The 16562-nt window shown below is 44.5% G+C and overlaps 1 protein-coding gene across 1 annotated transcript in view; it reads left to right on the top strand.

Annotated features, from left to right (window-relative positions):
• The window catches only part of dlgap2a (discs, large (Drosophila) homolog-associated protein 2a), a 1214142-nt gene that overhangs the window by 535350 nt on the left and 662230 nt on the right, over positions 1 to 16562 (top strand). The window contains exon 6 of the mRNA XM_068021937.1: positions 11567 to 11599. Coding sequence (XP_067878038.1) covers positions 11567 to 11599 — 33 coding nt within the window. The remainder of the gene's footprint in view (positions 1 to 11566; positions 11600 to 16562) is intronic.

Genomic DNA, 16562 nt, shown 5'->3' with positions numbered 1-16562 from the left:
TTACAGGCCGATAGAAGATTTTTGGGTTCTCTTTTATGTTGACTGCCATTCAATTCTCCTATTCTCTCCTTGCCAGTCTTATTTTCCTCTTCACCTCCCCTCTCAACTTAATATATTTGGCCTGGTTCTCACTTGAAGAATTCACCTGGCATGCATCATACACTGTCTTTTTTTGTTTCATCAGAATCTCTATCTCCCTCATCATCGCAGGAGCCCTGTCTTTAGTACCCCTACCTTCTCCCCTTGTTGGAATGTACCTAGTCTGTACCTGAAGCATCTCTTCCTTAAAAGATAACCCATTTTCCTGATGCAGCTCTTCCTGTCAGTCTTTGGTTCCTTTCTACCCTGGCTAGATCCCTTCTCATTGCATTGAAATTATCCCTCTTCCATTCTAGATGTTCTACATTATTTCGTTCCTGGCTTTTCTGCATTACTAGACTAAACCTTATGATACGATGATCACTCTTACCCAAGTGATCCCCAATGGACACTTGGTCCATTTGACCCATCTTATTTCCTAGCATGAGATCCAGCAATGCCTGCTTTCTAGTTGGGCTGAGAACATACTGATCAAGGAAGTTCTCCTGAACACATTTCAGAAACTCCTTCCCCTCCTTACCCTTTAATCTATAATTATGTCAATCGATATTTGGATAATTAAAGCCCCCCAATATCACCATCCTCTCGTGATATCACATCTCTGTGATTTCCCTGCAGATTTGCACCTCTCTCTCTCTCTCTCTCACTATTTGAAGGCCAATCGAATGTTCCTGGTAGCGTGAACCTACCCTTTTTGCCTCTCAACTCTAACCAAATGGATTCCGTCCTTGCCCCCTCAAGGACAACCTCCGTTTCCAACACGACAATGTCTTCCCTAATCTGTACAGCAACCCCCACCTCCCTTTTCTCCTGCACTATCTTTTCTGAACACTTTATATCCTTGTATATTGAGCATCCACTCCTCACTATTTTTACACCATATTTCTGATGTTGAAACTACATCATAGTCCCATATAGCTATTTGTACTTGTAGCTCACCAATCTTATTCACCACACTTTGTGCGTTTACACATGCATTGTAATCCTGTCTTTGCATTTCTCGTAGTCTTTCTCCCATCTAATACAGAGCTGCTCCCTTCTCTATTACTGTCTAACACGCTCACATGATGCACCTTATTCCTCTTTTCTACTTATATATACTGGTGCCCATCCTTTTGCATATTTAGCTTAAACCCTCCCCAACCACACTAGTGGATCTCCCTGCGAGGACATTGGTCCTAGTCCTGTTGAGGTACAACTGTCTCTTTTAAATAGGTGCCTTCTGCCCCAGAACTGGTCCCAATGCCCCAAGAATCTGAAGCCCTCCCTCCTGCACCATGCTTCAAGCCACGCATTGATTCTCCTTATCTTTCTATTTCTACTCTCAATAGTTTGTTGCACTTGGAGCAATCAAGAGATTATAACCTTCAAGGTCCTACTCTTTAACTTCCTCCCTAGCTCCTAAAAATCTGATCATTGGACCTCAATACCTGACCTTGCTATGTCATTGGTGCCAACGTGTACCACAAATTCTGGCTCACTCCCTTCCTCCTGCAGAATATCCTGAACCCTCTCCGTAATGCCCTTTACCATGGCACCAGGGAGGCAACACACCACAATAATGGTTACAGAAATGCTGGTCTGTCCCCCGGATTATGGAATCATCTATAGCAACTGCATTTCTGCACTTTGCTGCTCCCTCCTTTACAGTCCGTTGCCCATTGGTGCCATGGTCTGGACTGCACTTCTTCAAGGTATCATTACTCCCAGCAGTTTGCAAAGCTGAGTACTGGTTTGAGAGTGGCCCATACCCCAAAAACTCCTGCACTTCCTGCCTCTTCCTACTCTTCTGGATGGCCATCCACCTACTATTCTGAACTCCTACTGCCATGGGTTGACCACCTCCTAGAAAATACGATCTGGGAAACTCTCCTGCTCCCTGATGCTCCACAGTTATTCCAGCTCCCCTCAAGCTTGGAGATCCTGAGCTTGAGCTGAAGTAGTTGAAGACACTCCCTACACACATGATCGCCCAAGACACATGACATGTCCTGAAGTTCCCATGTGGCAAAGGAATTGCAAGCAACAGGTCGCAACTGCCCATCCATGATCCAAACAAAAAAAAACTCTATTCCCTTTTGAAACAAGCTAATTAGTACCCTGTTTAAACTATCAATTCTAATTAATATCTCTCTTCCTCCTCTGTGCTAATACTCTTTTCACAACACTTACTGATGCAGTACCCCAATTGAATATTTTTAATTTCCTAGCTCCTAAATTGAATCAATACCTTCCCTGCTGGTCTCTTGCTCTCTCACTCCACCGCCGTTCTTCAAACTTCCCGTTGATCTCACTCTCTTTCGCTGTATCACCTCTCTCTAAACTTCCCATTGGTCTTGCTCTCTCTCTCGCTCTCTCTCTGCTGCCTCTCTTTTAAACTTCCCGCTAGTCTCGTGCTCTCTCTCTCTCTGCCGCCTCTCTTTTAAACTTCCCGCTGGTCTCTGAGTACAAGAGCAGTCATAGAGTGAGTCATTGGGTTGCTGAAGATGTGATTCGATTGTTTGGACAGGATGCCCTTCAGTATACACCAGCAAGGATGTCCAGAATGATAGTGGTCTGCTGTGCCTCGCACAATATCACACAGCACAGAGGACTGGAGCTTTAGGAGAAGAAAATTGAGGACTGCTTTGCATCCTCGAAAGAGGAAGAGAGGAGGAGGAGGAGCTTGATGCAGCCAGGGTCCCTGCAGCTGCTCACCTAGCTGTCAGAGATTCCTGCGATGGACTCATACACAGATGATTCAGCTAACCTGAGTCTGTGAAACCATATGGCACATCAATGCTGAATCCACTGGCCCCTCCCTTGACCCAATAATCCTTCTATCTCGTCGAAACCCATTGCTTGTTTTCTATGCTGCTCAGACCATTTTTCTCAAGCATGATGGCCACTTGGCAGGCGGAAGACAACAATGGAGATGAGTGGATAATGGAGACTTGAAATAAAGTTTCTAGTTGTTTAACATTGACGAGAAGATTGACACAGCGACATACATGTAAACACCCAAGTGATTCCCCTTGTGAAATCACAAAGTCTTTCTTTTCATTTTCCTGTTACTTCTACATGGTGCTACCCCTGTGGCTTCACCAGAGCCAGAGACAAGTTGATCACTCCCCTGCTCTGACAGTTGAGACACTCATGGCAGATGACCTCTGGGTTTTGGGGCCATGAAGCCCCAGCCAAAGACACCCCAAATACAAATCTGCAGGGAGGAATGGAAGCACCTTCAGCAGAGTGCGCATGTACACTTTCTCCATCTTCCCTCTCATGGCCCACCTACACAACTCTACTAGCCAAGAGCTGGAGAGCACTTGGCTGCACTTCATTGAGGCACTGAATAGCCAAGGTAAGAATTTTCTCCACCCAAGATAAACTGGCAGACTGAGTGCGCAGACCATTGCTGAGGGCCAGCATGTACTCAGTTGCCTGCCCTATCTGATGCTCCAGGCACTGTTTCCATGGAGGTGAACATCAGCACAAAGGCCTGAGATATCATGGCAGTCATGTTAGAGATGGACCGCTCCAATTCTCACTTCAATAATACGCAGTCTCTCAAAAATGTTGACAGAACCTCATACATTCTCTGTTGCTGCTCCAGAATAGTTCCCTTTGTTGATGACCTCTGAGGCTCAGCATCTGCATCCAGCTGAGCAGAGCTTGGAGTGTCCTGCATTCCCTTGGGACTCTCCAGTGCTCTCCCTGTCTCCAACACCTGCTCCTGCTAACTTATGATGCGTGGCTTACCATGTGACCTGCTTTGGAGGCCTCACCGGGGTTTGTGCATATCTAAGCTGGTGGAGGGCGTACATGAGTCCTGTGATGGTGCTTCATCAGGTGCACAACCTCTTCTGAGGATTCGTTTACATCCTCCTGCATCAGGTCCTGTGTCGCTCTTTTAGGACCTGTGGGAGATGAAAGACTTGGATTACAAATATTAAAACAATTGCTGACCAATTAACAGTTTTAGTAGGCAAGATATGCCTGCAGAGATACCTAGTCCTTTGGTAGACTAGATTTGTGCTTCCAGTTCTTTAACTTTCTCTGAAGAGGACAAGACTTTAGACAGGGACTCACTGCAACACAATCCTGACAGGAAGTTCTGCTTTCCTATGGGAATACCTGTGATGAATCGCTGTCTGTGGCTGTTGGTGTCTGTCTTCAGTTGGTGTCTTCCTGTCCTGGTTTAGTAAATCTTTAGCATATATGTTTTCTATAACTGGGCTATGCATAAGCTCTCTATGCTGGGAGCCATGAGCAGTTAAGTACTGTGGCAATACATTTTATATGTTTATTCCTGTCAGGTAAACACTTGGGCCTATAAATTGGTCCAAGCGGGCACTACTTGGATTACTAAAGCTCCAATATGGCTGTCAAGAAGTGTGCACACACTTTGGTTAGAAGTATGCCACCTGCCATATTGGATAAGGACAAAATATTTGTGTCCATTACCCAGACCTGAAATAGGCATTAATCCCTTTGAAGATGCAGAGTACAAGAAAATTCGGGAACAGACCTATTGGCTTACAGCTCTATCTCTAATCTGTGCTTCCATCTGGCAAGCGCTCTTGGTTGGAGGCTCATCTCACAAAGTTACCCCTTATGTATTAAAGCCAAGGAGTGTAAAAGCTCATATTGTATGCAAGATTTTGGAAGTAATTCAAAACTGCCATTGTTTGTTATGTCAAGTAACAAAGAACAAAGAACAGTACAGCACAGGAACAGGCCATTCAGCCCTCCAAGCCTGCGCCGATCTTGATGCCTGCCTAAACTAACACCTTCTGCACTTCCGGGGTCCGTATCCCTCTATTCCCTTCCTATTCATATATTTGTCAAGATGTCTCTTAAACGTCGCTATCGTATCTGCTTCCACCACCTCCCCTGGCAGCAAGTTCCAGGCACTCACCACCCTCTGTGTAAAAGAACTTGCCTCGCACATCCCCTCTAAACTTTGCCCCTCGCACCTTAAACCTATGTCCCCTAGTAACTGACTCTTCCACCCTGGGAAAAAGCTTCTGACTATCCACTCTGTCCATGCCGCTCATAACTTTGTAAACCTCGATCATGTCGCCCCTCCACCTCCGTCATTCCAGTGAAAACAATCCGAGTTTTTCCAACCTCTCCTCATAGCTAATGCCCTCCAGACCAGGCAACATCCTGGTAAACCTCCTCTGTACCCTCTCCAAAGCCTCCACGTCCTTCTGGTAGTGTGGCGACCAGAATTGCACGCAATATTCTCAGTGTGGCCTAACTAAGGTTCTGTACAGCTGCAACATGACTTGCCAATTTTTATACTCTATGCCCCGACCGATGAAGGCAAGCATGCCGTATGCCTTCTTGACTACCTTATCCACCTACGTTGCCACTTTCAGTGACCTGTGGACCTGTACGCCCAGATCTCTCTACCTGTCAATACTCCTAAGGGTTCTGCCATTTACTGTATACCTCCCACCTGCATTAGACCTTCCAAAATGCATTACCTCACATTTGTCCGGATTAAACTCCATCTGCCATTTCTCCGCCCAAGTCTCCAACCGATCTATATCCTGCTGTATCCTCTGACAATCCTCATCACTATCCGCAACTCCATCAACCTTTGTGTCGTCCGCAAACTTACTAATCAGACCAGCTACATTTTCCTCCAAATCATTTATATATACTACAAACAGCAAAGGTCCCAGCACTGATTCCTGCGGAACACCACTAGTCACATCCCTCCATTCAGAAAAACACCCATCCACTGTTACCCTCTGTCTTCTGTGACTGAGCCAGTTCTGTATCCATCTTGCCAGCTCACCTCTGATCCCGTGTGACTTCACCTTTTGTACCAGTCTGCCATGCGGGACCTTGTCAAAGGCTTTACTAAAGTCCAGAAAGACAACATCCACCACCCTTCCCTCATCAATCATCTTCGTCACTTCCTCAAAAAACTCAATCAAATTAGTAGGACACGACCTCCCCTTCATAAAACCATGCTGTCTCTCGCTAATAAGTTTGTTTGTTTCCAAATGGGAGTAAATCCTGTCCCGAATAATCCTCTCTAATAGTTTCCCTACCACTGACGTAAGGCTCACCGGCCTATAATTTCCTGGATTATCCTTGCCACCCTTCTTAAACAAAGGAACATTGGCTATTCTCCAGTCCTCTGGGACCTCACCTGTAGCCAATGAGGATGCAAAGATTTCTGTCAAGGCCCCAGCAATTTCTTCCCTTGTCTCCCTCAGTATTCTAGGGTAGATCCCATCAGGCCCTGGGGACTTATCTACCTTAATGCTTTGCAAGACACCCAACACCTCCTCCTTTTTGATAGTGAGATGACTGAGACTATCTGCACTCCCTTCCCTAGGCTCATCATCCACCAAGTCCTTCTCTTCTTGGTATTTGAATACTATTTGAAATATTTTACTCAGGAAAAGAAAAGATTCAGTGAGAGATGAAAAAAAACCCCATCAAAAGAAGAATCACAATAGCTGACAATAATGTCATGCTAGATTATTGACTGGGATCTCTAGCACTATTGTTTAGTTCCACTGATCCTGTCTGTATGTGTCAGAAACTATGTGCAGGGTTTTACGTTTTGTGTCAGTAACCCGAGGTCAGGGTCAATTGCGGGTCCTTACCCCGTACCATGTCAGAGGCAGTCACCCGACATGATTTTGGCTGGATTGGCCAATTAAGACAGTGGGCAGGCTCACGAAGCTGGAGGACCAATTGGAGGCCCTCCAGCACAGAAGGAACTGCAGCCTGCTGTCGCTAGGTTGAGACAGATTGGGCGCCTCCATCTTGAGGTTCCCTCTTAGCAACTTGAAAACATTTGAAATTAAAAATGGCCACAGGACGGCCTGTGGCCACAGCTGTAGCCAGGTAGACAGAGGAGGTAGCTCAAAGGGTTCCTGGAGTGCTGGCCCCGAAGTCTGTCACTAGGGTGCCACCTCCAGGAAGTTTCCGTGCTCCCAATGCCTCTGAATTATCTTAACAAGCTACCCGTCACTTGCAGGTGGGTAGCCATTCCATCCTCGATCCGGCCGCTAGGAAAATGGCTCAAGGTCAGGATGGTGCTGGCAAAGTGCTGGCACTTTGGCAGGCAGCATGAAATTACCACCCGCCCACTCCCATTCCCGCCCCCATATTTTTTTTTTATTCATTCATGGGATGTGGGCTGTTAGGAAGGGAGTTCCAGGATTTTGACCCAGCGACAGTGAAGGAATGGCGATATAGTTCCAAGTCAGGATGGTGTGTGACTTGGAGGGGAACTTGCAAGTGGTGGTGTTCCCATGTATTTGCTGCCCTTGTCCTTCTAGTTGGAAGAGGTTGCGGGTTTGGAAGGTGCTGTCTGAGGAGCCTTGGTGCATTGCTGCAGTGCATCTTGTAGATGGTACACACTGCTACCACTGTGCGTCAGTGGTGGAGGGAGTGAATGTTTGTAGATGGGGTGCCAATCAAGCGGGCTGCTTTGTCCTGGATGGTGTCGAGCTTCTTGAGTGTTGTTGGAGCTGCACCATCCAGGCAAGTGGAGAGTATCCCATCATATGCCTGACATGCCTTGCAGATGCAGGACAGGCATGGGAAGTCAGGAGGTGAGTTACTGACCTGCTCTTGTAGCCACAGTATTTATATGGCTACTGCAGTTCAGTTTCTGGTCAATGGTAGCCCCTAGAATTTGATAGTGGGGGATTCAGCAATGGTAATGCTGTTGAATGTCAAGGGGAGATGGTTAGATTCTCTCTTGTTGGAGATGGTCATTGCCTGGCACTTGTGTGGCACGAATGTTACTTGCCACTTATCAGCCCAAGCCTGGATATTGTCCAGGTCTTGCTGCATTTCTACACGGACTGCTTCAGTATTTGAGGAGTTGCGAATGGTGCTGAACATTGTGCAATCATCAGCGGACATCCCCACTTCTGACCTTATGATTGAAGGAAGGTCATTGATGAAGCAGCTGAAGATGGTTAGGCCCAGGACACTACCCTGAGGAACTCCTGCAGTGATGTCCTGGAGCTCAGATGATTGACCTCCAACAACCACAACCATCTTCCTTTGCACTAGGTATGACTCCAGCCAGCGGAGTGTTTTCCCCCTGATTCCCATTGACCTCAGTTTTGCTAGGGCTCCTTGATGCCATACTCGGTCAAATGCTGCCTTGATGTCAAGAGCAGTCACTCTCACCTCACCTCTTGAGTTCAGCTCTTTTGTCCATGTTTGAACCAAGGCTGTAATGAGGTCAGGAGCTGAGTGGCCCTGGCGGAAGCCAAACTGAGCGTCACTGAGCAGGTTATTGCTAAGCAAGTGCTGCTTGGTGGCACTGTTGATGACACCTTCCATCACTTTACTGATGATTGAGACTAGGATGATGGGGCGGTAATTGGCCGGGTTGGACTTGTCCTACTTTTTGTACACAGGACATACCTGAGCAATTTTCCACAATGCAGGGAAGATGCCGGTGTTGTAGCTGTACTGAAACAGCTTGGGTAAGGGTGCAGCAAGTTCTGGAGCACAGGTCTTCAGTACTATTGCCGGAATATTGTCAGGGCCCTTAGCCTTTGCAGAATCCAATGTCTTCAGTCTTTTCTTGATATCACGCGAAGTGAATCGAATTGGCTGAAGACTGGCATCTGTGATGCTGGGGACTTCAGGAGGAGGCTGAGATGGATCATCAACTCGACACTTCTGGCTGAAGATTGTTGCAAATGCTTCAGACTTATCTTTCGCACTGATGTGCTGTACTCCCCCATCATTGAGGATGGGGATATTTGTGGAGCGGGGCGAAAATCCTGCCCTATGAGTTTCTCCTCAGTTTTCAGGGGGAGTTTTCCCTGCCAGGCAGAAAGGCACTGGGCCACTTGGACTGTGAGCCTGGCAACTGTAGAGAACGGCCCAGTTTATTTCAACAGGTGGGCCTCAGCAACATTCTTCCTGCCAGCTGCCCAGTTAATGTGGGCCCTCAGAGGGAGCTCGCTAGCCTTTGGTTTGCGAAGAATTGGGAGGCCTGGAAGCTGCCAGGCCAGCGATCGGGAAAAGCTGTAGGTTGGGGATTCCTATAAGTTTTGCAGGTGGGAAGAGTGGAACCTGGGGTGGCAGCAGTCCAAACTTTGTGGTGCCCAGAGGAGCACTCCTGCTGCACCTGGCCCCATAAAGATAAATTTTAAATTTAACTGATTTGGTGTCCTCCAGGGTTTAGTGAGTAGGCCTATTGATATCATAGGACCCCAATTTCCATTTATTCATGAGGCTCCCACCTAAGTGAGGCTGGTTCCTCAGTCACCCAAGAAAACAGACCATGGGGCATATAAATAGCAGTAAGTGCACAACTTGGACTTTAACTTGCGTTCTACTCAATTTCTCCTGCCCCGAAAGAATTAATCCCACCTTGTTGCCAGTTACAGGGGTGCAAATCCTATTCTGTCTGCAAATCTTGGTCAAAAGTATGATAACCTTGGTGAAACCACACTTGAACTACTCTGCAGAGTTCTGGTCACCATATTATACAAAGGATGTAGAGGTACTGGAGAGGGTGCAAAAAAGATTTACAAGGGTGTTACCAGAACTGCAAGATCATACCTATCAGGAGGGGATGAACAGGCTGAATTTCTTTTCTCTAGAAAAGAGAGGTGGAGGAGTGACCAAATAGAGACTTTTTCCCAGGGTGGAAAGGGCTATCACCAGGGGGCATAATTTTAAGGTGATTGGAGGAAGGTTTCGGGGAGATGTCAGAGGTAGGTTCTTTACACAGAGAGTGGTGGGTGCGTGGAATGCGCTGCCAGCGGTGGTAGTAGAAGCAGATACATTAGGGGCATTTAAGCGACTCTTGGATACGTACATGGATGATAGTAGAATGAAGGGTAGGTAGTTAGTTTGATCTTAGAGTAGGTTAAAGGTTCGGCACAACATCGTGGGCCGAAGGACCTGTACTGTGATGTACTGTTCTATGTTCTAAAATGTTGGAAGGTTTTGATTAAGTACCCATAGAAGGAGTGTTTCCATTTATGGGGAACAGCAAAACTAGAGGCCATAAATATAAGGTAGTCACATAAATTCAAATAGGGAATTCAAGAGAAACTTCTTTACCCAGAGAATGGTGAGAATGTGGAACTCACTACCATAGAGAGTGGTTGAGACGAATAGTGCAGATTCATTTAAGGGGAAGCTGGATAAGCATATGGGTGAGAAGGGAATAGAGGGTTATGCTGGTACAACTGGATGAAAAAGTTTGAGTACAGCATAAAGCATGGGCTAATTGAGCCAAATGGCCTGTTTCTGTGAAGTATGTTTTAAGTGCATCTACTCCGCATGGACTGCAGCGGTTCAAGAAGGCCGCTCACCACCACCACCTCAAGGGCAATTAGGGATGGGCAATAAAGGCTGTCCTGGCCAGCGATGCCCACATCCCATGAATGAATAAAAAAAAGTAATTCTAGGTAACTGATTTCTGTGCTCATTTAGGTATCAAATAACAAACCAAATGCTGTTAAAAAATTTCTGCTCTGTTTTCAATGCTGTGCTGTAAAATACAGACATAGTGTAGACCACGAGCAAGGAGATGGGGTAATTAAGTTTACTTTTAGTGAATAAAATTAAAGCTGTAGCCTAAGGTTAATTTTTAAAAAATCTTCAGGAGGTTCCTCCTGGCTTTCCAACAAATGGTTGGGCCTACGCAGTTTTGGTCTTCCTTCTCCATCCCATCACTGGGAACTCTTTGGAAACCCACTCCTCTCCCAGCACTAACCTAATGCCAGGGACCGTTCCTTAGAGTACCTGGTGGCATTGGTTTCTTGCCAGTCTTACATATTTTTCGCAGACTTTGGGCAGGTGATCATGCAAACAAATTTGAATTAAACCCTGGAGTTAAAATGGCTCAGGCTTCATGCTGAGGAGTCTGTGGGGGACTTATTTAATCTTCAAAATCCTTCAGTTAAGCTCTTCAATTTTGTTCTGACTGAATGGTGGAGCAGAAAGTGATCTCAAAGGACAGAATTTCTAAAGATTTAGCATACGCGGCTGCAGCTTTTTAATAGAACTATACATTTGATTCGATAACCATGTCAGAACTTGTTTTCTTTATGATGTGCTTCTTCTCAATTAAGCAATGAAATTAACTCTACCAGTTAAAATGAACATGTAGGTATACAAACACATATGTGCAAATTAGATTGAGGATTTATGAAGGCAATGTGTTTTGGCTGTGAAATGTAGTAAATTCCCAAAACATTTCTGAAATGGATAAATACAATTAAACATTCATTTCAGTTCAGGAGTGAAAGAGAATGGGAGAACCTGCAATCTAGTGACAGTATTGCTTTCTAAGATTTGCAGTTACAATAGAATTTAACACTTCTACATGTGTTTTGCCATTTAGGTAAAGAATAGTAAGTGAACTTGGCCGATTCATTGCTGTTTGAATGCATTGTATATTCCTAATTCATGGTGTGAAAAATTAAAATCGTAATGGGTGGTTTTTTTCATCTTTTTGTTGCAGAATCACAGTGTAACTTGTGTGGTGAGCCAGAAGGTGAGTGATCCTATTTCTGTTACTTTTGGTTTTGGTGCTGATTGCCATTTTTGTCAGAAACTGGGAAGTTTTATTATTTGATATCATGACTAGATAACTAGCTAATTTAAAAAAAAACCTTTGTTCGTCATCGATGAGGGCAGCCATACATTTATATGACGTCCTAAGCTTCCTCTCATTAACATCAGTCCAGGTTTACAATTGAGAAATTTCCAAATATGTGGTAAAGGTCTGCCTTAGACTAAGATATGCCTCATGATCTGTCTATTCACTCAGGAACTAAAGAAGGTTTGTTGAAGCCCTATCACAACCTAATTCCAAAAATGGAATTAAATGCATGGGGACAGAGGTGAAAAGTACACCATGGATTCGTTTACTCTTGAAATACAATCAAACTATTTGAAACCATATCAATCATTACATCTTTATAATACTTTGCTCTGATAGCATTCTTGATGTCAATTCATATTGTTTCGCTTTGAGTGATTCAAATGACAAACAGAAAAGCAGTTGTGTCTTACAAAGTTTGTGTATTTATTTTGATTGGACTGCATAATCTATCCAAGTGAACGGATGAACAAGTAAAGGCAGACTTGAAAGAAGTTTTTTCAAATATGAGTTTCCATTATTTTGATGCAAGCTGCATCAATATGAAATCTCTGTATGTGTGTACCTATTGTAGAGGATCTTTTGTACAGCTGTAGTACAGGATGGTTTAGAATGTCCTGAAATCTGACCTAGGGGCATTTTCTGGTCAGACTCATGAGTGGTAGAATCATGATATACCGCAACTACTGGTCAAGCATTCTATTCAGATCACAGATTTTTATTTCCTCTGCATTTTGTGGTTTGGGAGACACATTTGTGTGATATAATTACTATTTCAAAAATTATAGCCATAATATAAATCATACTGACAGCAGGCTGTGGAGTATAACATTGACCAAACTTTAGTCATTCTGTTTGGCTGCTGCCAGAAACTCCATTGTTTTTCCTGGCTGTTCAATTGCATTGATCCAGACACTGCATGCAGCTTTGGGTGACATTTCAATCCTGAGTTGCATTTCTAGCTCCATGTCCAGTCAATCATCAAGATTGCCTCAATCCACCTTCTTAACATTGCCTTCATCTCCTTGCCTCCCAGCTCATTGCTAAAACCCTCAACCATGTCTGCATCACCTCCAGGCTTGATTTCTCTAATGTTGACCTCCTCCGCTGCACCCAGCATAGATCCAACTCATCCAGAACTTCATCACCCACGTCCTGAGTCCCAATCACTTAGCATGTCTGTATCTCACCGAGTTGCACTGCTTCTTCTGTTTCTCTTGTTTCTCTTGTGTATTGATTACAAACTCCAGATCCTCATTTACCATTTTTCTGATGGATTTTTGGAGATTTTTTATTTAGATACAGTGAAGTGCTCAAGACAGGTACTGGCAACACAGAGTTGGGTGTCTTCAATGTACATGTGGAATCTTATCCAATGTCTTGGGATGATGCCACCAAGGGGCAGCATGTAGATGTGGAAGAAGGGGGAGGGGCTAAAGCTGCAGTAGTGGGACAAGAACCATTGCTGGAGATGATGTGGCTCTGATCGGATAAGTAAGAGTGGAACTAAGCAAGGGCAGCTCCACTTAGCTAGGCAAAAGAAGAGAGTTATTGTAGGAGCATGTCGTGGTCAACCATGTCAAAGGCTGCAGTTGGGTCGAGGAGGAAGAGGAAGGATAATGGTTACCGACTCCGCCCCTCTTTCAGCCACTCTGAGCTTGAACCAGACTGTTCGCAACCTTGGCATCCTTTTGGCCTTGTGCTGAAATTCCGATCCCATGTCCTTTCCATGACCAAGACCGCCTACTTCCATCTCTGTAATATCACCACCCCCGCCTCAGCTCACCTGCTGCTAAAAATCCTCATCCATGCCTTTATTACCTTGAGACACCAATGCTCTCCTGGCGAGCCTCCTACCTTGTACTATTCATAAACTCATCCAAAGCTCTGCTTCCCATACTCTTAACACCATTCACCCATCTCCCCTGTGCTTGCTGACCTACATTGACTTCTGATCCGGCAGTACCTGGATTTTAGAATTCTGATCTTTGTTTACAAATTGATCCATTGCTTCACCCCTCCCTATATCTACAGCCTCCTCTAGCCCTACAACCCTCCCAAGGTCTCTGTGCTCCTCCAATTCTGATCTGATTCGCATTTCCGATTTCCTTTGCTCCATCATTGGCGGATGTGTCATCAACTGCTGAAGCCCTAAGCTCTGGAATTCCTCCTCATAACCTTTTCACCTCTCCAACTCTCTGTCTATCCTCCAGTAAGATGCTGATCCTTAAACCTACCTCTTTGACCAAGCTTTTGGTCACTGATTCAAATATCTTTATATGTGGCGCAGTGTCGAATTTTGTTTGAGAATCACTCTTGTAAAGCACCTTGGGATGTTTTATTACATTAAAGGTGCTATAGAAATGCAAATTGTTGTTGTTGTTTTTGTGGCAATGACAAATGGGTTGAGTGTGCTTTTTTTTAAGGAATGGAGCATGATAAAAACAGTTTTGAAAGGGAGGGCGCAGTACCTGGGAAAAGGGAGCCATATACAATGTCAACTAGCATGGGAACCAAAAAGTGAAATTTAGTGGTCTGCAGTTTATTGGGAATGGGGGTTAAGGCAGTAAGAAGTGGGTCTTATGAACATGATGATCTAGTAGAGCGCAAAGGGGAAATGGAAGAGAAATTGGAAAAAATATGTGGCTCAGGTTTAGGACAAGGGGAATCTGGGGAGAGGTTTGGGGCTTTATGTGTACAGGGAAGGGGGAGAAGCAGCAGAGATAACTGAATGGATGAATCTTAGTGACAAACAAATCCACAAGGTTCTTACACTTGTTGGATGTAACAGTGGAGTGAGTAGAAGAGAGCATTTAAGAAGACAGTTGGTGATGGAAAAAAGAAGCCAGCATTTTATCAAGACAATGTGGGCCATTTTCTGTGCATGAACCTGATTTTTAATTCTAGATGTCAAGTGACAGAAATAAAGCAGCTAATACCTTGGCATACTGGAAACAAAAATCCCTCTTTTTTGTCATACTCTCCATAGCCTTGCTCATTAAACATCTCTAACCTTCCCTATTGCTATGTCTCAGCTCACAGTCACCACTCTTCTAACTCATATAACTAATCTTTTGTGTGTTCTTCTTTATCTCTACTCCAGCATTCATGCTAGAGTCTTCAGTCTTCATCCATCATGCACTTGCATTCTAGAATTCCCATCCACCATACTACATTACTCCATGCTTTCCCAAAAGCTTCCTCAGAACTTACATATTTAGCCATGTTTTTCATCACTTTCCCTAACTCTTAGTCCAACGTCTGCTTAGTGTTCAATTGCCATTCCTCCATTTCCCATGATTCTCCATGAGATGGTTTGCTGTATTAAAAGTGCATTGTAAGTGCCAGTAGTGTTAGAAATAGAGAGGCAACTCTTCAGCTAAATAGTCAGAGTGTCAATCATAGTTTTAATAAGCACGAAGATAGCCATGTTTAAAATCATTGTGAATGCTTGCCGTTAGTGGTCAGGGGTGATTTCTTCTGTGCACTAGACATGGTGCAATCATGGGTGCCTTTATATCGAATAGGTTTACAGTTCTGCATCCTATGCACAGAAGAAATCTTCACTCATAGGGGTATTTTTTTTTTCTTTCACTGCATGGGCAGTAATCTAGCAGAGTGGATGGCCCGTCCTCTACAGAACATGTCAGATTTTCAAAGTCGAACTGCTTCTCTCGCGTGGGGGCAGGGGGGTGGGTAGAGAGCATGGGAGTTGGGGGGGTGGGGGGCGGGAGCTTGGGGGGGTGGTGGGGGATGGGGGGGCGATCTGCTGTGCCCAGTTACTGCCCATGAAGACAAAAATGCCATTGTAGTGTCTGTTGCCGTGTGAACCTGCTGTGGCAGTAAGACTGCACAGCAAGTTTTTATGGCTGCTTCATTTGAGACTTGCCTGCTAATTCACAGTATCTTTTTAAAACCATTTTTGTAAGTCTGGGCAAAAATGAATCACTACAGCCACAAATCTGATATAAAAACCAGAAAAATTCTGGAAGTATACAGGTCAAAGAAAAAAAATGGATTGTGTTTTTGTACATGACATGGTGTCAGAGTTCTGATGAAAAGTCACACCTGAAATGCTGACCTATTCTTCTCTCAAAGATGGTGGCTGACCTGCTGACCTTTTCCACATTTCATGTTTTTTTAACTTGCATTTTGCATTGTTACTGTCAGGGCATACTGTAACACTGTGATACACCACAGCCTTTACTCTACCTTGTTTTATCTTACTAATAGAGAAATCATTCCCTCTGTGATACGCCACTTACTGTCACATAAGGCTGGACTATAGAGAGGAACTGGTACTCTTTTGTCCTTTGTTTCTTTTGGTGGAAATGAATTGGGTGTTTCAGGTTTTTAACATAAGGTGAGGGACATCACTGCTTACCGCTATGACTGTTAATACTGCTGTCATGGCTGCTTTTTTCCTTTCAACAGAGCAGTTGAATGAAATGTCCTCAGGTGGCACATCAACAAGTCTAAATCAGTGCTGCTTTCCCCTTCCTTCTGTGCAGCAAATACATTGTGTGTCTGTGCAGTGTTTACTGAGTCAACTGAACAAGAAACTGAACCATTTAATAGACAGGAAAACCTGTGTTCATCATATCGAGAACCTGTTCCAGCTGATTACCTTGGGTATATATCTTGTCTCTGATGAAACATGTTCAGCATTATTGAGACAACACATTTTTGGATTTTGGGATATTCAGGGTACATTTTCGCAGATGTGCAATTTTATTCTTACATAAATAACCGTGAGCCAAGAGTAGCTTTTGATTGAATTAGTGCCATAATGCATGTGCTTCGGCTGTGTGCAGTGTGCTGTTAGTAGAAGGGGTTGAGCTAGACATTGCAGGAA

The sequence above is a fragment of the Heterodontus francisci genome, chromosome 3, assembly GCF_036365525.1.
Source record: "Heterodontus francisci isolate sHetFra1 chromosome 3, sHetFra1.hap1, whole genome shotgun sequence".
NCBI classification, from domain to species: domain Eukaryota; kingdom Metazoa; phylum Chordata; class Chondrichthyes; order Heterodontiformes; family Heterodontidae; genus Heterodontus; species Heterodontus francisci.
This window is presented reverse-complemented; position numbering and strand designations above follow the sequence as displayed.